The sequence below is a fragment of the Lagopus muta genome, chromosome 6 (assembly GCF_023343835.1).
Source record: "Lagopus muta isolate bLagMut1 chromosome 6, bLagMut1 primary, whole genome shotgun sequence".
Taxonomy (NCBI): domain Eukaryota; kingdom Metazoa; phylum Chordata; class Aves; order Galliformes; family Phasianidae; genus Lagopus; species Lagopus muta.
In genome coordinates, this window is record NC_064438.1 from 46,491,612 (window position 1) to 46,512,373 (window position 20,762).

The 20,762-nt window shown below is 37.8% G+C and overlaps 1 protein-coding gene across 4 annotated transcripts in view; it reads left to right on the top strand.

The window, feature by feature from the left end:
• Nucleotides 1–934: 934 nt before the first annotated feature.
• VRK1 (VRK serine/threonine kinase 1) overlaps nt 935–20,762 on the top strand; it is a 31,434-nt gene continuing 11,606 nt past the window's right edge. Inside the window, exons 1-13 of one of the 4 annotated variants that reach the window (XM_048948998.1) lie at nt 969–1,015; nt 1,140–1,313; nt 6,654–6,815; nt 8,722–8,777; nt 13,245–13,314; nt 13,732–13,819; nt 14,920–15,028; nt 15,176–15,268; nt 16,249–16,381; nt 17,589–17,709; nt 18,803–18,861; nt 19,046–19,224; nt 19,759–20,268. In XM_048948998.1, coding sequence (XP_048804955.1) covers nt 6,659–6,815; nt 8,722–8,777; nt 13,245–13,314; nt 13,732–13,819; nt 14,920–15,028; nt 15,176–15,268; nt 16,249–16,381; nt 17,589–17,709; nt 18,803–18,861; nt 19,046–19,224; nt 19,759–20,127 — 1,434 coding nt within the window. In that variant the 5' untranslated portion in view covers nt 969–1,015; nt 1,140–1,313; nt 6,654–6,658 and the 3' untranslated portion in view covers nt 20,128–20,268. Of the gene's footprint in view, nt 1,016–1,139; nt 1,314–6,653; nt 6,816–8,721; nt 8,778–13,244; nt 13,315–13,731; nt 13,820–14,919; nt 15,029–15,175; nt 15,269–16,248; nt 16,382–17,588; nt 17,710–18,802; nt 18,862–19,045; nt 19,225–19,758; nt 20,269–20,762 lie in introns of those variants that run through there. The other 3 variants (XM_048948999.1, XM_048949000.1, XM_048949001.1) reach the window with 3 other exon arrangements.

A 20,762-nucleotide genomic window follows, 5' to 3' on the forward strand; every position in this document is an offset into this window, starting at 1 on the left:
AAGAGCCTAGCTCCATCTAGTTGACATCCATCCTTCTGGGTAAGTGTTGGTAAGGTCCTATCTCAGTCTTCTCTAGACATATGTGGTAGCATCTTCCACTATTTCTGTTATGATTTTTTTTTTCTAATTATGTCTTTTTAGTGCAGTAAGATTTAACAGCATTCAGAATGGCTCAGATCCTTAAATTTCTTCAGGATCCCTAGTCTAGATTTGTATTATTCATAATTTAGCCTAAGCTTTCAAAATAATCATCTCTTTACTATTATGCTGAACATACTGTGTAATGATAGCTTTTGGTTTAAGCAGTATGCACTAAGATTGCGCCACGTGGAGATGGTGGTGTGTCCTTTTATTTTCTGCCTCATCCCATGTTCCCTGTTGGGAATGCCTCTAAGCATTGTTATGTGCCTGTTTCCAGCTACACAGCTTGGCAGATCAGGTGTGGGAGTGCATGAATTTGTAGCCAAAGAACACCAGGTGACAAGCAAGTCAGCCCCACTACGTAAATCAGCACTTGGTGATTAGACTCAGATGCAAGAAATGGGGACAAGTTGGGAAAACGGAGCAGATCCACACTGGTCCGATGTGCGCACGGGGTCACGGATGATTCCCTCTCGTCCAACCCCTCTGTTACAGAGGACCAGAGAGATGGCTGCCAAGGGCTACTCCGCGCTGCTGCGCTCTTAATCCTCACCAGCAACTGTCCCACACTGGCTTCTGTCCACACTGGCACCGCCGCGCGGCATCAGCCTGACAGAGCCATTCTCCCGCCTTGTCTCAGCTTGAAACTCTTGACAAAAATGCCCATCTCAGAGCCGCGAGCCCAGCAATCTCACGGACTGCACCTCCCAGCATGCCCCGCGCCCCAGGAGGGGCGGGCCGGGCGAGCGGCAGCACCCAATGGGAGCGAGCGATACTGGGACGTGAGCGCCGGGGCGGGCGGGCCGCTGGAGAACCGCGAGCAGTGCGGGAATTTCGGACGGCGCGGGAGGAGCGGCAGCTGGGCCCGGCGGAGGTACTGGGAGCGGCGGCTGCTTTTGGGGGTGCTGCGTTTTCTTCTTCTTCCTTTTACTTTCTTTCTTTTCTTTTTTTTTTTCTTTTCTTTCTTTTCTTTTCTTTCTTTTTTTTTTTTTTTTTAGGCTCTGAGATTTGCTGCGCCTTCCTGCTTCGCTTTCGGCCTTGCCTTGCGTCCTCCGCCGTTCTGGCAGGCTGCGGCCGGGCTCTCCGGGGAGAGTTCCTTCTCCGGGGAGTTTGCGCGGTGCCGATCCTTCGCCATTCCTCCTGGGGGAGCCTGCCCGGGCCGGCAGGGCGAGGTGAGCGGAGGCTTCCAGCTCCGCAGCTTCCCTGTGGTCTGTGCTGCTTCCACTTTTGGCGGCAGGGCCTAAATGGCTTTCTTTCACGTTTGTTTTTTAGTGCAGAGGTGAGGGAGGAGTAAAAGTGTCACCGGCAGCTCCGTCACCCGCAGGAAGATCCCTGCGTGACCGAAGCACAAAACGCTGCCGTGGCTGCGAAGCAGTCCTGAATTTTGCCTTTTAGTAAGCATAGGAGAGCCGCTTCGAAAGTAATGCCTCCTATTTTATTACGTTGGTCTCTGACGTCAGAATGTCGGTGGCATGGCAGCAGTGGTTGAATCTTCCCACCAACGTGCCGTTCCATTTTATAGCCGTGTGACAAACGGCAGCAGGGGGCGGTCTGACAAAATAAGGTGTGTGAATGGAGCAAAGGTGTGTCACTGAATCCTTCCACGCGGAAAAAGTGGCACCCTCTAACATTCACTGATGTTTGCTGAAACCAAACAGTGGGTAAGAGTGCAGCAAGGCGGTGGGTAGTGCGTTTCAGCAGTGGGTCACCTCCACTGGTGCAAATTGTTAGCAGCGTGACATGCAGGCTCTTGTTCATTGCTGGCGAAAATGCGTAGCTCATGGTAATGACTGTGTTGAGAAGCAGGCTTTTGGAGCTGAGCTTCTGCTCTTTTGACTGAGTGGTATGGTGCTCGTTGTGTCTGAAAGTTTCTGTGGAAATAAATAGGAGGCGTTACTTTCAGAGTTATCTAGGTAGTATTCCTCTTATATACAAACCTCCAAGTCACTGTTCATCAGTTTTAGGATCAGGGTAGTTATGCAACAACTGGACCAAGCTGGTTCTGGCAGTGGTTGTGGTTTTCATTCCCTGTGTCTTGCCCTTTGCATTTCTTTTTGAGATGCAATAGCAGACGTGTCTAACTTGTCTTCGGTTTTCAGCTTGTGCTTTAGGTTTTTTTAATTTAATTTTATTTTTTTTATTATTTCTTGGTGATACGTAGTCCTTTTGTATCATTAACAATAATATAAAAACTTCCTGCGTGAGATTTCCTGTAGTTATTGCTGTGTCAAAAGACTGGCGCCCTCTTTGTAGGGATAAATTATCTCCTTAGTTCTCAAGGATGATCCCTCAGTTAGGTTGTCTGTTTTCTTTTTCGCAGGCAGACGTAGATGTCTTGCCGTGACTGATGAACATTATTAATAAACACGTACGTTAAAGGTGTTGCTGGAATTGCCTGTTCATGAACTGGAGCACAGGTCACCAGCATGCCTTCATACTGTTGGGAGTGAAAATGGCCCCTGTTGAGATCAACAACAATAAAAAAGACAATTTCTAGAGAGTAAAAGGAAGATCATGAGGAAACTGGTCTGAATTGCCACACAGCAGAAGTACATCCTTCAAAATAAATCTGATTTATGTTAATTACAAAGTTTGATTGCGAATGGACGCTGACACAAATCGAGAAGTGGCTGTTCATGTTTCTTCTAAGAGTTTAATTATATCTAGAATTGCAGCTGCTGCAGACAGCATTTATAAAGATAACAGTACTAAAAGCACTACTGGTGCAAAATTGTCTGCATATCTCAGGCACAGTTTTTTTTTTTTTGTTTTTTTTTTTTTTTTTTTTTTTTTTTTTTTTTTTTCTTCCAAGATGCTTCTTTAGGGAGGAGAAGAAGAAATAGCTTGTGTGTTACTGAGAATGTTTCAGCGAGAACTTAGGCAAATAGACTTTTGCTGTTTACATTTGTTGGAAGTCAGGTCTTTGTCTAGAACATAGAGTAACCACATAAAATGCTGCAATTTACAGTCACGCACCTTGTTCTTATCAGATAACTTAGCTAAGTGGGATCCTATCTATCTGATGCTTGTCTAATAGTGTAGTACTTGGCATCTATGGCAACCTTTTCAGGGAATTCAGATGGTAGCAGACAAATGAACTGAGCTTCACAATGCCTGTTAAATAGAAAATATTTCCATTTCCTGATGGGGAAGAGTAATTGAGATGCAGGAAAGGTAAAGGTAATTTTTTAAGATGTAATTTTAAAGATGATTCTAGGGAAGAGTAGATGACTGTATTCCAGCTGTTGAAAGTACAGGTAGGCAATTCTACATTAGGTTTGCAGGTTTATAAGTTTCCTGACAAACACCTCACGTTTGCTGTTTTGGGAAAAACATGTAGAATGGCAGAATTTGTACTACAATTTCAGAATCTGATTTTTATTTTTATTTTTGCTATCAATTTTGTTTTTGTTTTCTACTTCAGTGTGGAAAGATTTTGCAGCCTGAAGGTCTTTCAGCTTTCAATCAGTGGAGTGTTTGAGTTGATCTATCCAAATAAATGTGTGGTCATTGCTTAAATATTTCAATGGATAACATTTTTATTTTTATTTTTTTATTTTTTTGGTAAAAGAGTGCTTGCATAGTCTTGTGGATGCTGCCATTGAAAGTGATCAGTGTTTGGCACCTCTGGCCTACTGATAGTTTGACCAACTTGTAAGTAGGCACACTGCCATCCTAACAGATGGATATGAATATAGACAGCCAAGAAACCATGTATGTGTATCTAGTGTACTTGTTAAGGGCAGAGATCCCAGCTGTGGATGCTCAAACTTATGTCCATTTTCAATTTTTGTTTTTATGGGTAAAGGGAAGTCATTGTTATTTTATTTATTTTTTTTTTTAACTAAATACCTTCAGGCTTTTAATTATTGACTGCATTGAATGATGACAATAACCAAAAAGAGAAATGCCAGCTCCTTCCTTAACACTTTTGTGGACCTATTTCAAGTAAACTTAATTCTCTTCAAAGGGAATCCACTATCAACAGAATCATTGTGAAAGTCAAGGATACTAAATGTATCAGTACTCCAGTTTGACTGGCTTGCTGGCTTTATTGAAGAAGATGCTGTGAATTTTGCTTTTACTGTACAGTGGTCTGTCCAGCATTCAGGCGCCCTAATTCCATCTATCCAAGTCTCTCTGGAATTATTTGCAGTAACTCTGAGGTCATGTTGCACTCTTTCCACTCTTCTTTATGTCCTCTTCATATCTCTCAAATTGTTATCTTGAGACCTATTTTCTCACTTGATATGGCGTTTTTTGTATCCTCTAGAGTATGACAGTGATCAGAATCTTCATGTGCATCTGAGTCCATTGGGTAACTGCTGATTCCTGCAGTTTTTTTTCCTTACCTGTGTTAGTTCAAGAGTTCCAAACTTTCCTTATTTTCTCCTTAACCTCTTTTAATGGCTTCAGTCAGTGCTTTCTGATAATTTTCCTTCCTGATTTGGATGTCCTGAGAAGCTGCTTGCCTTGTAGGCCAGTATTAATACATTGCCATTCCTACCTCTGTTTCTTCTGGTGCTTTGACTGCATCACTTCCCCATTTTCCTGGTCTTAGTTGAATTTGCATTTGATGCTTGGAAGTCTCATTTTTCTTCTGTAGAATAGCTGGAGGAAGAATCTTCCTCTAAGACAGTATGGTATATATCCCATTGAAAATGGAGAAGAAAAAAAAAAAAGACAAGAGGATAGGGGTGAAATTATGAGCAAAGTTTGTTCTGAATTTTAAGTGTAGAACGTCAAAGTTGTTTCTTGACTATGGGGAAAAATGTTACTGTATTTAAATAAATTGAAATGTGGGAAAGTGATGCTGATTAAAACATCCTATGATGAGGAATCAAGTGCAGTGTAGGTATCAGTAGACACCAGTCTGTTCCTGTGGTGTGGGTGTTCCACAATACTGCTTTGTTGCAGTTACTTGTTTCATCCATGTAGGTATTCAGGAGTGGCTCTATGACAGAGAAAATTCTCAGGTTAAAAAGGACCCTGAAAAAGCAATACATTTCTTTCGCCTAGAATCATTTGCCTTTTCACTTTGTTCCTATGTTGAATGGCTACAGTATCTGCAGATTTAGGCAGCATTTCTGGAAATACGAGAGGTAATCTTGTATTCAACATGGCTTGGACTGTTCTCTTTGGTTGTTGTGTGGTGGACATTATTTGGGGAAGGAAAATTCCTGAAGGTATAAGTAATTGAGAAAAGGACCTTTTAGAGGGTGGAATGCTTTCAGAACAGCTGCTACAGTTATGTGATTTTTTTTTTAATTATTATTATTTGGAAAACTAAAAGAAGATCTTTAGGACTGCAAGAAAAAAGTCCAATAGAACTAAAAGAAGAAAGCTGATGTTAAGAAATGCATTTGGGTTAGGGTTGTTGTATTGATTACCTAAACTAATGAGGAAAATTAATTACATAGTCTTTTCTATCCAAAAGTTTCCTGAATTGTGTATTAATATTCCTTCCTGCTTTCAAGCAGAACAAAATGAAAGTCCCAACAGTCAGAACTACACCTTTTATGAAATAACTGGGGCTGTTAGCATACCTTTCATCTTCATCAGGTAGTGGGAAAGGTCATGTCTTTGTAAAAACAAATTAAAGTACTTTCAAGTAATTTGAGCTTGTGTGCACCTTACCTTGGTGCGCCCATGCATTCAGCACATTTTTTTTACTGACTCAAAAGCTGGCTTTGTGAAAGAGCCCAAACATGCATTTAGTCATAGTGAGGTCTGTTTTGCCTTGTTGGTTCCGATGAGCTGTTACGTTACTTCTAGAAATGCTGCTTGTCTGGAACCTGAGGTTGGAAAGTTGCAGCAACGTTAATTTTACATCTGTAGTCTCCAGACACTTAGCTAGGTGTAGCTTTTTGGTGATCTATTAAGTACTGTCCTGTGAATAAGTAGACGCCCTCCTGTTGCTTGCAGTTATCTAGGAGAATAAAATAATTAACAGTTTGAATTTTTTCTGATATTTTCATTGAGATAGAAGGAATCTCTGAGAAATGTAAATGTTCCTGGTTTGCTTGCTGTGGTGTAAATATTAATACCTGTCCCTATTATTACTGAAAACTTGGACTATTTGACATTTCTTTGCTAAGCAAATTAAACTCCTAAAAAACTGATGAGCTTTGTTTCATTAGTTTACTTTTTTCTAAGTTCAGAATGAAAATCAGTTGTGATCAATTTAGTATAACAGATTCTAAAGTTTTTCTACTGTGTGTTATACAAAATCTTCTAATAGTTTTCTCATGTGAAATTTTTGCTTTCAGATATTTTTTTTTTTCTGAAGCCTGGAGAAATTTGCCGGTTTTGTTTAGAATTCATGCAAATGAAAATACTTACTGTATTTCTTGTAAAGTATCTTCGTGGCAACAAATTAAACAATCTATGTAGAAAGCTATCAGAAGTGAAAGCAAGCATCATGCAAAATAACATGAAAATAATTCTTGTCAGCACGTAATCCTTGCTTTTGTCTATTTTTCTTTCCCTTCATCCCTATTCCCCCTCTGCAGTGAAGATGCCATATATTAAGAAGACAGCTGGAAAAAAGGCCCCGGCAAAAAGGAAACTTGCTGAAGTATTTGCTCTGGGGGAGGTTCTAACGGACACATCAAGGAAAGAATGGAAATTAGGCGTTCCTATAGGGCAAGGAGGCTTTGGACGCCTGTACCTTGGTAAGTCTGTTGACCTTCGGTATTAAAGTGAGATGTTTATGCTTGTTCAAAAGAAGGAATAACTGTCCCTAAGTTGGAAACCCAGAGAATCTTCAACTTACGTTTTTGGCTAGAACCATGGCTTGTTCATGTTCTTGGAAAAAACTGACAGGAGTGGGGAAATGGTCATTGTAAACACTGAGTTTTAAGAGATTCCAGTGGTAATTATTTTTTCTTTTTTCCTTTTCCTTTAGTTGTGAAAAGATAGTTGAATATTTGTTTTAAGTAAAGTTTTGGTCAGGCTGGAAGAAGGGATACTTATGTGAGTGTACTTATCTCGTGAACCAAAACCTCCGAAGCATGTTCTGTGAAGGCTACTGATAGCAATTTGGCCGTTTTTGACTTCTGCGTTGATACTGACTTCTTCACTGCATTGTAAACTGATGCGAGTCATGTATTCACATGACATACTTTGTCATGTACTCAATGTTCAGAACAGATTGTAGTGTTGGACCTTACTGTTTAAAGCATCAGAACACCCTGTTTTACAGTGTTGTTTATTGAATTCAGTGTAAACTTTTGTGTGTTCCATAATTGGTATATCTGTGTTTTGAACAAATGAGTAGAATTCTCAAGGATAACTCAGAATCAAAAAACCTTGTTTTGCTCTTAGTCATTTTCTGAACAATTGTGAAGGGATAAAATATAAGGTGATCCACAGAATCACAGAATGGCCAGGGTTGGAAGGAACCTCAAGGATCATGAGTCTCCAACCCCCCTGCCACATGCAGGGCCACCAACCTCCCCATTTAATGCTAGACCAGGCTGCCCTGGGCTCCATCCAATCTGGCCTTGAACACCTCCAGGGACAGCAGTGTGCTCTTGCAGCTCGGAAAGCAAATGGTATCCTGGGCTCCATCAGATGAGGGGTGGCCAGCAGGGACAGGGAGGTGATTGTCCCTCTCTACTCTGTTCTTGTGAGGCCCCACCTGGAGTACTGTGTCCAGGTCTGGAGCCATCAGTACAAGAAAGACAGGGATCTGTTGGAGAGGGTTCAGAGGAGAGCCAAAAAGATGATCAGGGGACTGGAGCACCTCCCCTACAAAGACAGGCTGAGGGAGCTGGGCTTGTTCAGCTTGGGGAAAAGAAGGCTGCAGGGTGATCTCATTGCAGCCTTTCAGTACCTAAAGGGAGCCTACAGACAGGAGGGGAATCAACTGTTTGAAAGGGTTGATAACAGCAGGACAAGGGGAAATGGTTTTAAATTGAGGGAGGGAAGATTTAGGTTGGATTTCAGGGGGAAGTTCTTTACGAGCGAGTGGTGAGGTGTTGAAACAGGCTGCCCAGAAAGGTTGTGGATGCCCCATCCCTAGAGACTTTCAAGGCCAGATTGGATGAGGCCCTGGGTAGCCTTGTCTAGCATTAAAAGGGGTGGATAGTGGTCCTGCATGTGGCAGGGGGGTTGGAGATTTCATGATCCTTGAGGTCCCTTCCAACCCGGGCCATTCTGTGATTCTTTCTCCTTTTGTGACAGCTATCAACAGCTTTGTGCCCACCGTCACTTTTGGATAGGTAACATGACAAAAAAGTAGAGACAATGTTTTTTTTAATCTTTATGCTCTTGACTCTGTGTTCATCACAGTCCTAGAAAATGAAGGAAGTGCTATTGACTGGGAAAAAGTTTTTAAATAATAGATGAAGAAAGCCTTTATTTAGTAAACTGCCTTTTCTCAAATAGAAGGGAGTATGGACCATGTCCATACAAAGTAGTCTTGCCATATATAGTAGTTCATTTGCCCAAGTCTAAGGTACTGATACATGCTTATGTCAGTACTTAATTGCTCAGTCATTTCTTCCTGCATAGCAAATAAGTACATGTTTTGTGGCAGCTTCCTCTCATATTACTAATATACTTTCTTTTTAACAGCTGATGTTAATTCTTCAAAGTCGGTTGGCAGTGATGCACCTTATGTTGTGAAAGTGGTAAGAGAACATTTGAATCTTTACTTCACAAATTGAAAATGCTTCAAATAACATGTAATTTAAAACATCTTCTCACTAAAAATAATACAGTTTCACAGTGTGTTGTTGAAATGTGCGTTGTTTAAGTCTAAACCAGAACTGTGGTGACACAGAGGAATTCTGAGATACAGAATTCTTGTGTATAGGAGCTGAACAGTGGAACATCAACAGAGTTGAAGAGTTCATGAAATGGGTCAGATTCTGTTTTGTTTGCTGCTTATTGTAAATAGCCCCCCCCCAAAAAAAAAAAAAAAAAAAAAAAATTAAAAAAAAACGAAATCTGGATAGCTTTTGGACAATTTCTGTGATTCAACAGTGAGTCTGTGTGAACTGTTGCTCACTGGATGTTGGTAAGCTGACAGATGGCTTGGGAGTGGAAACAGCAAAACGTTGATTCCCAGTGTCCCCACAGATATAAAGTTGTTTAAACATCTTATGATAAAACACATACGTATTCTATTTTCTAGTGAATTAAAATGTATGGAGGCATAATTTTTTTAACCTAGCAGTTAGAAGAAACAGTAATGTTGGCTGGTAGCTCATATTTTAGTCCTCTGAAGTAAATCTGCAGATCCTTTTTATTAGATAAAATAGTCTTGTTTTAATATTAGGGTAACAAACTTGAGTTAAACTTAAGTTAAACTTAAGGTTTAACTTGATTTAACTATAATGCTGTTTTCCTACAGAAAATGTGTACATTATTTTTTTTCTTGAATTTTGCTGGATTATTTTGTATAGATCCTGCTGTTATAAAATAATATTGTAAAATCAATGTAAAAAGAAAAGAAAGGAATGTGGAAATGGTCATAATGAATGGTCTGGATCTGCTGTCTTGGTAGTTTTTGGCCCTGTGATGAAAGTAGGCATCAGAAAACTCTACAAGAACTTCTCTGTGAAAAGTTTGTATTTCAGCACAGTTCAGAAGTGTGGCAGTTTCATCTGAAATGCTTTACTGTGATAGCTTGCCACTTATGCAAAGATGTTATATTCCTAACTTTTTCCCCTCAGAATTAAAATATGAGGCTAATTAAAAATAATTACATTTCAGTTGTTATTTGCCTTTAATCTTGATATTAATATAAGTTGTCTACACAGAAATTGTAGGGTACTTTGACACCCCAAGACACAGTTGGTGGTGACTCTTTCTGAAATGTTGCCTCTTATTTAAAGGAAAAAAAACCAAAAACTCTGCATACAGTGCAAGTGTCAAACTACAGTGCATTCAGTGTCCCAAGGAGGGCTACAAATATGGTGAAAGGTCTAGAGGATGTATGAGGAGCAGCTGAGGGCCTTTCCTGTGTTCAGCCCAGAGCAGAGGAGCTGAGGGGAGGCGTCATGGTGGCCTACAGCCCAGAGCAGGGAGCAGAGAGGCAGCGCTGAGCTCTGCTCTGTGTGACGGTGATGTGGAGCTGCATCAAGGCAGGGCTTGGTGTGGGTTAGGGAAAGGTGGTTCCCAAAAGGGTGGTTGGGCACTGGAAGCTCTTGGGCTGTTGTATGGTGTTGTGCTACCTTCTACATGTCCAGCCCGCACTGTCAAAGCAAGGAGCATCCATTCTGCCTATTCTGCTCCAAGGAGCAGACACTCAAGTTATCATCAGCATTTTGCATCTGAGGGGCAGTGGCTCCAAACACCAGGCTCATGCTGAGCTTTGACAGTTGAAACTGATGAAGTAGAGAACCAGTTTGACTTGCTTGTAAAATCATCAGAGATATGTTATTTTATGTTGTGCATCATTTCTGACACCTTCTTTCCCCAAGGTTCATCTGCTTTTCTTCCTTCTACTTTGGGCTCTGACAATAAGAAGAGTTATGAAAACTTTTGGTTTGATTTTATGCTAGATACACTTTGTTGCAGCCATTTGTAAATATCCCCATTTCTAATCTCCCTATTGACCACTTGCTTTTAATTTGTGTTTTATAATTTTGTGTTGATGGCAATAAAGAGTAGCCCAGTTTTGTTTTGCCCTCACAAATGACCCATAACATATTATGCCTCTACAGTGTAGTATAACATGACTATGGATAAGGGTCTATTTTCTAATGCTTGGCTGATTCCTAGTTGATCCAAAGCGGAGTGGTTAACAGCTTTGAACAATTATTAGTGTTAAACAAAATATGTGCTTCTGTAATAATGTTCTTCAAATTAAGCTATTAAAGCTGGATGGAAATTGGCTTAGTCTTTGACATATCCTCATAGTATTGATGTCTGAGCAGTACAAAATGAATTATAGCTTTTGTTTAAAAAGAAATGCTTTTTAAACATGTGGACCTTTCAGATGTCATTGTTCAGGAGTGGATGCAGAGTTTAATAACGCTCAATTAAATTGCTGACTTACAGAGATTGGAATTCTTAAAATACTACTTGAAGAAACTTGTTGAGTTTTAACTTGTTCTCTGTAATCTCTTCCATTATATCTTTTCTAATTAGAACTTAATTTCAGTTCTACAAGTGGTGTGTTTAGAGTGACTGTGGGCATAAGTTGTAGAAATTTGTGTTTAAAGTCTTTCTGATCTTAGTGTGTTGTAAGATAAGTAGTATGGAGACAGTGGATATAATCATGTGGTCCTTTTTAATACGTTTGCTTGTCTTAATATAGAACTAATGATGTTATAGGGAACAGCATAATAGTCAACATAAATGTCTCTTTTATGGTTAAATAATTTCCTCAAGTATGACAAGATTCCATATTTTCAGCATTCATTCTTTCTAGAGAATTTTTTTTCAGCAGACATGAGATTTGATAATTTATTTAAAGATAACTGTTTTAAGAATTGTTAACACCTACAGTTTTTCCCTGAATTTTATTAACGATAGCATTCTTCAAACATAGATAAATCAAATCAAAAACATATGTAGACTTTATGTTCTCATTTAGAGTACTAATGGAATATGCTATGTGGAAACAAGTGAATAGGTCAGGTAACATTCATCCAATATAACCAAAATAAAAGAATTGAAATGTTAAACCCTTCTCCATGATCTATAAGCTACTTACAATTGATATGTATCCATAGTAGATAAGTTGAAGCAGTTATGCATGCTCCAAAGTTTCTGTGCATATATCAATAGGTTGTTTTGGTTTTTTTTTTTTCTGGTTCATGGCTCAGGTCTAAAGCTTGGTTGCACAAGAAGGGGTTGGAAAATGGTTGTCTTGGTTCTGCTGTTTGTCAGAGCAATGCTGCTGCAGAAAGTGAGGTGAAGATAGTCTTTTTAACCATGTCCAGGTCTAGGACTTGTGCCTAAGCTTTATATTTGGTCTCATTGTGACTGGTTTTCTTACTCTACCTGTAAACCAATAAATCAGATGCACGTTGAAGGCCTTGTTCATCGGCGTGTTTGATCTCTTTGCATTACTTTCTAAATGTTAGACAGCAGTAAACCTTTAGTTGCTGTGGTGTAGTCTGACATTTAACAGTTTTCTGGATTGCTGCCTCTACATTTAAAAATTACACTCTTAACCATTTGAGATCAGTGTTGTATATCTTGAAAAGTTTGTTTGTCATACGATTGTAGACTTTCTGGTTGTCACTGCTGGTAATCGCATAATTTGGGTTTTTTTTTGTTTTTTTTTGATGTTTCAAAATGGATGTTTTCACTGTGAAGGAATGAGTTTGGGCATAGGAGTAACCAGACTAACATAACTTGCTGAAGCTTATCTCAGAATCAGTCACTTAAGTTGAAGAGTTGAAGTCATTTTTCTTCTTTCTCTTCACTAACTTTTGTACAGTTAAGGTACTTAGATACCTGCAGTTCTTGAAGTATTTCAAAGCTTTGGTGTTTTCAGACCAGTTTTGCACTTGCACTTCACATGTAATATTTAGCTACTATAGCCTGTCCAAAGAAGATTAAACTGAAGTTCATTGCATAAGGGTCTACCTTGCATTTAAGCTAAAATCAAAATAAGTGTAGATCTTCATTTAGAGAGAACTCATGAAATCTTACGTGACTTTTACCTTCATCACCTAAGGTACGAAAGGCACAAAATACCTCATGTTCAGCAAGAATTTAACTTTTGTTGAGGTTTTTCTTCCCAGTCATTTCAGGTGTTATTTAAGCTCACTAAGAACTATTGCATCTGTGGCAATCTGACTTTAATTTGGGAAATCTGAGATGATAAATGTTGCTTAATGTCTTTTCCTAAACTGTTACTGCCAATTGCTGGTAATATTTCTATATGTTTCAGTTGTTATTTTTTTATTCTTCCTTGTTATAGGAAAGAATTTTGATACCTTTACTGTTAAGTAATTTATAATAGAAATAACTTTCTAGAGCCAATCTTTATTAAAAAAATCATTCTATTGAATTCAATATTAATATGCTTTTAGAGGGCGAAGATAGGTTTTTTTTTGTTTGTTTTTTTTTCTAGCTCTTAGTGCTAATGCCTAATAATTACAGCAGTTTTTAACTAATTTTAAATTGTCTTAAAGGAACCCAGCCAGAATGGACCTCTTTTTACTGAGTTAAAGTTCTACATGCGAGCTGCTAAGCCAGATGAAAGTAAGCAGTCTATTAAAATGTTTTTAATGAACAACAAGCACTTAGGAAAATGGACTGTACAGGAGTAATGTTGATCTTTAAAACAATCCTTTTAGATAATTTTCAAAATTATTTTTAAATGATTAAAAACACATAGGTATACAATCTCCAGGCATATAGTAAATGCATATAGTAGAACTAGAGGGTCTGGTAATGCATTCTTTATAATGGTATCAATGGCATTGTCTAAATCGAAACCTTAGTTGTATCTCTGTCCCTATAAATGATGCATCGTTCATTTTCCAGTACAACTGGCACAGTAGTTTCCATAAAATAAGCAGCTCACATGTATACAGAAACTGTAAGTGATGAGTACCCTCCTTCTGTGTAAACTCTTCTGATGCAAATTCATGAACTTACTTTTATTTGTATTTTCAGTTCAGAAGTGGACTAAGTCCCATAAACTGAAATATTTAGGTGTGCCAAGATATTGGGGTTCTGGCTTGCATGAAAAAAGTGGAAACAGGTGACTATATCTTTTGTTGGCGTATACGAGGATTTATTTTATCAACACCCACCATCTGTTTTAACCTGATTTGGTTTAAGATGTATTTTTCACTTATCTTAGTATTGTTCACTTCCAAAATAAAAATTCATGACAGGGTATGTGTAAGGAATGGATGAATAGATACACAAATGAATAAGAAACAGTATAGAGTATATCTTAGTTTTCATTTGTCTCAAATATTGCTGGAAACAGTAAGGCTACATATATGTGTATGTGAATTAGAAGCTGTTCATATGTGAATTAAAATAAAATTTTATTTTGTATATCCATGATTATTATGACTAAAATTCTTCAGGAATAGTTTTTAGCATTCTTTCTCACAACGAGTATTTATTATTTGGTATTGAATGATCTGCCTCTTTATAAAACCTGGCTTCCTAGTGAACTTTCCTTTTATTGCTATGCCATGAAGTTTTATCTCTGGCAGTATGTTAGGCTTTATCTTATGTAAAAATTACTGAATTTTGGAAGACAAAAGTAAATATAATAATGTCTTTTTGGAGCAATTTTTTGATTATATTCACAGTTGAGTATGTAAAGCTCTTTTGTGACTGTGAGCTCTTACATTAACCACTTTGGCTGTAGTGAGTAATGTTAGTGCATCTTTGGCAAAAGAGACTTATTTTTCGTGGTAGGCCAAAAGAAAGGTGGTAATAGATTCTAAGAAACTAACTCTTTAAAGTAACAATGTTAAATCACTTGGTCATTTAGAAAGCAAAAAAAAAAATTGTTTTTGTAAGTACTTGGTGCTTGGTTTTACCTATGGTGAATTGCAATATTTTCCTGTCTGAGTATGGTATCGTGTAACCAGCTGGGCATAAGAACAGACACTGTTCTTTTAAGTGGGCAGACGTGATTAGCTCATGCAGAAAAGCTAGTAGTATATATCACTGTATAAAAGAAATAAAAAGATGTATTGCCTGTAAATGTGCTTTCTTTGAACTTGCAGCTTATCTTCTGAGATGTTTTCATTCAGTCATTTGTACAATTAACACATAGATAAAATACTTTACAAAGAACAACTTATTAACTTTTCTGTTTTTTTTCCTTGCACTTAGCTATCGCTTTATGATAATGGATCGTTTTGGAAGAGATCTTCAGAAGGTGTATGAAGAGAATGCAAAGCGATTTGCTCATAAAACTGTACTTCAATTAGGCTTGAGAATAGTAAGTTAAAATTTCTTTTTTTTTTTTTTTTTAACAATCTGGCTTCCTTGTGTAGCTCGTTCAGTTAAATCACATTTTTGTGCTGAGTACAGGTCCTCTGCTGGGTGGAGCTGGGTACTGCATTTATATTACTTTTTGTTTTGTTAGCTTGATATCCTGGAATACATCCATGAGCATGAATATGTGCATGGAGACATCAAGGCTTCAAACCTTCTTCAGAGTTACAAGAACCCTAGTCAGGTATTTCTGATGCATTTTATTCCTCATGTTTTAAACCTTTTGTTTGACAACACGTGGAAGTGCTTTGAACCGGTGAAATCTAGCAGAAGCTCATTTTTAAGAATGTATGTAGTAACATTATTTCTGCTTGACATTTATACCTAGTTAATATTCTACGATTTTTTAATGCAGTTTGCTGGACAGTTATCAAATTGACTATTTGCCCTAAATAATAATCTAGAGAAGCTCTCAAGATTAAAAAAAAAAAAATTTGACTCTCAAATAGGTATTTGCAGGTGGAAGCTTAAAATTATATAGCACACCAGTAAATTATGTTTGCCTGTCTGCATTGTTACTTTGTTCCTTTGTTCAAGAAATCCATCAGATAAGTGCTCTGTTAGTTGGAAAAATTGGTCTTTAAAGTGTCGATTGTTCCACTTGATTTACAGAAATCTCATTTTCCTGCGTTTGTAACTTTCTTCACTATTCAAAAAATGTGTATTAGAATTTCAGAGTTGAGTGTTTCTTGCCCAAATTTTAACTCAGGTAATAAATAAAATGATATCAGTTCTCCTAAAGTCACTGATGTCAGTGAGGGATAATGTGAGAGGTATATAGTAGTCAGTATTGTTTAAATAGGGTCAACTGACTTAAAAGGAGGTAGGACAGTAAGTGAGAGAGGCAGAATAACTCTGAACACTGAGATTTGGTAGAGTTTTTTTGTTTGTTTGAAATGAAATGAAACTTGTTGGTTATAACTGACTGTTTTGCTGTCATTGGCAAGAAATGCTCTTCAGATCAAACTTCAGTAGGAAAAAAAGAACTTGGCATTGTTTAAAATCACGTGTAGTGATCTCAACAAAATGAGGATCACTTAAATGAACAAAGAGATAATTCTTCAGTCTTCTTAAGAACTGAGAATAGTTGGGATTTAATTTATTATTTGCATATTTTTGTATTTATAATTCTTTAACCTTGGAATTCTTTGTGGAAATTACTAGGTGTATTTGGTGGATTATGGGCTTGCCTACCGCTACTGTCCTGAAGGAGTTCACAAAGCATATAAGGAAGATCCTAAAAGGTGTCATGACGGCACTATTGAGTACACCAGTATAGATGCACACAAGGGTGTGGGTAAGGATATAAAACTTTCTTCTCAGTGATAAACGCTTGTGCATCCTTTTAAAAAGAAATACGTAAGACTTTGCTGTGTTGTTTTTAAATGACCAGGTTTCTGGAGCTATTAAAAATTCTCTGTGGGCTATATGAACATACGCCTTTTGCTAAGCTTACTGACATTTGTTTTGAAGGTAGTTTTCTGTAGTTTTAAGAGCAGCTTTCTTAAACAGATTCCCTTAATTTATGAGGTCAGTTAAGATATTTAGTGTACTGCTTTTTATTAACTAGGAAGAAATGGAATAGTGGTTATGAGATCTTGATAGACAAACCGTTCCTGTTTTCAGGAGAGAAATCCTTTATGAGTGTGAGCATTGTTCCTTCGTATTTGATAGAGATGCACAGTATTCTTCACAGATTAAATTTTAGATGATGTTTTAACAAAGCTCTTTTATTATGGATATTAATAATTGTGCCTATAATCATTGAAAATCAGAAGACAAGAATTTAAAAAATGTTGACTATTGAAACATTTGTGTGAATATATCTTGTTTATTTCTAGTGGATATCAATTTTATTTTCTTCATTCTTATTTTTTAATTAGCATCAAAATATGTCTTGCAAAAATGTCAGATTTTGAAAATTACCTCAAGTCATTTTGTCCATGTTCAATTTCAAGCACAGAACAGTTAATCCTGAATTGCTTATTTATCCTTTTAAAGTGTAATTTGTATCCAGTATATGAGGTGTTTTTGTTTTGATGAGACTTAAGAATCCAGTATCTTTCTGTTCTATATTTGGTTTTCAGGCCGCTTAAAGTATTTCAGCACTATTATAGAGAGAGAAGTAAAAACTGTTTTGAACAGGAAGTCAGTCACTTCAGTAGCTTGTTCAATTTTTTTTCCACAATCTGAGTACTTAAAAAGCTTCCCAAATTGGGATAACTGCAGCATGTCATATCCTTCAGTAGAAGAAGGAGGTTGATAAAGGACTTGAAAATGAATCCTTCCAGATGCAGAAGCAGTGGTTTTTTTTTTTTCCTTTCTTACTTTTGCACACTTAAAATAAATAACAGATTCAGTAGCATTACACTGTTAGCAGTGGCTTTCTATTGTCTTAATGCATATACGAATTTTAACTCGTTCAACTCTGCATGATTTTTCATTTCTTTTTTAGCTACCTTTACAGATTACAGATCTTTTTTAATCTATGTGTATCTATTTAGCACCATCGAGACGTGGGGATCTGGAGATCTTAGGTTACTGTATGGTTCATTGGCTTAGTGGCCATCTACCATGGGAGGATAATTTGAAAGATCCAAATTTTGTCAGAGACTCAAAGATCAGGTGAGAAACTGCTTCCCCCCTTCTCCCCCCCTTTTTGAAATAGAAATCAAAATATTTTAGTGTAGAAATGTTTTGTGCTTTTGGAATATTCCCTTTTGGTCAGTGTGCTGTTTTGTATATGCCTCAACTTCTTTTTGCTGCATACAATGCATCCTTGATTTATTGTAAAATTTTATTTGTACTGTTATGCTGTTTATTTGTACTGTTATGCTGTTGTATTTTGCAAGCAAGATGCTTACTTATCCCCCAGTACTGTTGCTTTAGAATACAACCCTGGTAATAGCATAAAGCACTCTTATCAGTATGCAGGTGACCATTAATTATGCTTTAGAAAAAGAGAACTGAAGCATGACATATGAGTAGCCTTAACAGCATCATACATTGAAGTCAGTGGCAGAAATGAGACCTAAAAATGGATCTTTGACATCTTTGAGCATCACTCCAGTTACAGGACTACTAAGTGGTGTTTTTTTTTTTTGGTTTTTTTTTTTTTTTGTTTTTTTTTTTTTTGCCTTTCTCCCTCACTCTTTTCAATAGTTTTTCACTTTCCCCACTAATCTTCCACTCAAACTTCTCATATAAAGAAGGTTGACCCAGCACAGCAGTTTCTGTCCTATAAAGAAGTATTTGTTACTTGGCTTTCTTCCCCAATTTTCACACTTCTTCTTCCATCAATGTTAGCGATGTTTATTTTTGTCTTCCGCAGCAGTTCTGCCCCCCTTTTCATTATTGCTTTGGCCCAGAATCTGCTCTGAATAATGTAGCTAGAGAAATAGTCCTTCAGCAAGAAGAAATAAAGGCACTGGTATGTGAGATTTTGAAGTGGAACAGCGCTTTTACAGCAGTCTTCTACTTGCTGACTTTTGTAAAAATTGAAACTTGTGAACAAAAACTTGCCATATTTCTGGTAGCCTTTGTGGCACTCATTAGGTTCTCAGGCCTGCACTCCTGAAAACGGCTATACTAAGTCAGACCAAAGATTTATCTAGTAGTGTTTCCCGTCTCTGACAGTGGAGCATCATAAAGAGTGTCAGTACGCTGTAAGTTTTGAAACTTGAAAGAAATAATAGTTTTGAATAATTTCGTTTTTCAGATGTAGAGATAACATTTCAGAGTTGATGGACAAATGCTTTCCTGGGAAAAATAAACCAGGTAAGAGGAGCTATTTTAAATTACAGAGCTTAATTTTTTTCTAAAATGTGTTGTAATAAAGTCATAATGAGTTTATAAAAGCAACTTCAAGTAAGCAGCATAACTAATGCATGTGTAACTTCTCATACTTCATGGTAGAAATACAGAAACATACAGAAATTAACCAGAAGTACCATTTCTCTAGATGAAATAAGGAAATATATGGAAAAGGTGAAGCAACTGAGCTATGAGGAGAAACCTGTGTATCCACATTTCCGAGAAATACTTCTGCAAGGACTCAAGTCCATTGGACAAAAAGATGATGGAGTACTTGACTTTGGCTTGTCAGAAAATGGAGACGTGCAAACGAACCCTGTACAAAAGGTTTTTGTTTTCTTAAGAATTTGACAATTTTTAATGCATCTTATGAGCTAAATGGAAAAACTAGTTATATTGGAAGTAGGTGTCATTACTGCATCAAGTAGGAAATAAGCGAGTAGTGAAATGTTTATTCGAGTTATACTCAATTCTCTGACTTAACTACACTAATTATTGTGAAAAATTAATCCAGAATGATGTTTGTAGGTGTACTTTCATATTAGATAATGGACAAGGATAACTTCCGCTATACCAGGTTGCCCTGATCTTGAACACCTCTTCTCTGTTAAATCTGTTCCAGTGCCTCGTAGTAAATCTACTCTCTTTGAGTTTAAAATCATTACTGATATCACTGCATGCCATTCTAAAAAGTTTCTCCATTATTCTCATAAGCCCCCTTAAGTATGAGGGCTGCTCTGAAAGTAATGCCTCCTATGTTATTGTGTTGGCCCATGACATTAGGGGCGGATGTTGGTGGTTTGACGGTAGAGGTTGAACTTTCCCACCAGTATTCCGTTACATTTTGTTGCCGTGTGACAGATGGCAGCAGAGGGGCAGTCTGACATAATGGCATTTGTCATGGAAGCACGTATGAAGCAACGGTGCATAATTGAATTCCTTCATGCGGAAAAAATTGCACCTATTGACATTCATCAACGCTTGCTGAACGTTTATGGAGACCAAACAGTGGATGTGAGTACAGTGAGGCGGTGGGTGGTGTGTTTCAGCAGTGGTGACAATGACCTGAAAGACAAGCCACGTTCCGGACGGCCATGCACAGCTGTCACACCAAGAAATGAACAGCGTCTCAATCAGCTCATCCACTCAAATCTGGGGATTACAGCCAGAGAACTCTGTACGGAGCTGAATATTGGCTTCAGTGCATTGGCAACGATGGTATGTAGCTGAGAACTTGCTCTATCAAATAGTGTTATTATACAGAGAGCACAAATTAATTGTGCTCTCTGTATGTTTGTAGTTTCAGTGGAAATAAATAGGAGGCATTACTTTCAGAACAAGCTGTTTAAAGGCTGCATTAAGGTCTCTCTGCAGCCTTCTTCAGGCTAAAAAAAAAAAAAAAAAAAAAAAATCAAAGCTCTTTCACATCTGTTCATAGGAGATGTGCTCCAGACTTCTAGTCATCGTCCGAGCCCTCTTCTGGGCCTGCTCCACAGCTCTGCGTTCTTTTTGAGATGGAGGCCCAAGAGCTGAATGTATTGCTCCAAGTGGGGTCAAAAAATGGCAGAGGATGATAATCACTTCCCTTGACCTGCCACACCTTCTGGTTTTTTTTTGTTTTTTTTTGGTTGTTTTTTTTTTTTTTTTTTTGGTTGTAGCCCAGGATACATGTGGCTTTCCAGCCTGCAGATGTGTGCTGTTAGTTAGTTTTTCTTCCACTGGAACCCCCAAGTCCTTTTCCTCAAGGCTGCTCTCAGTTTATTCATCACTCAGTCTGTACTCGTGGCTAGGATTACTCTGACCAGGATGCAGCACCGTGTGCACTTGTTGAAGTTCATGATAGTAGCTTCCTTTCCAAAGGATGT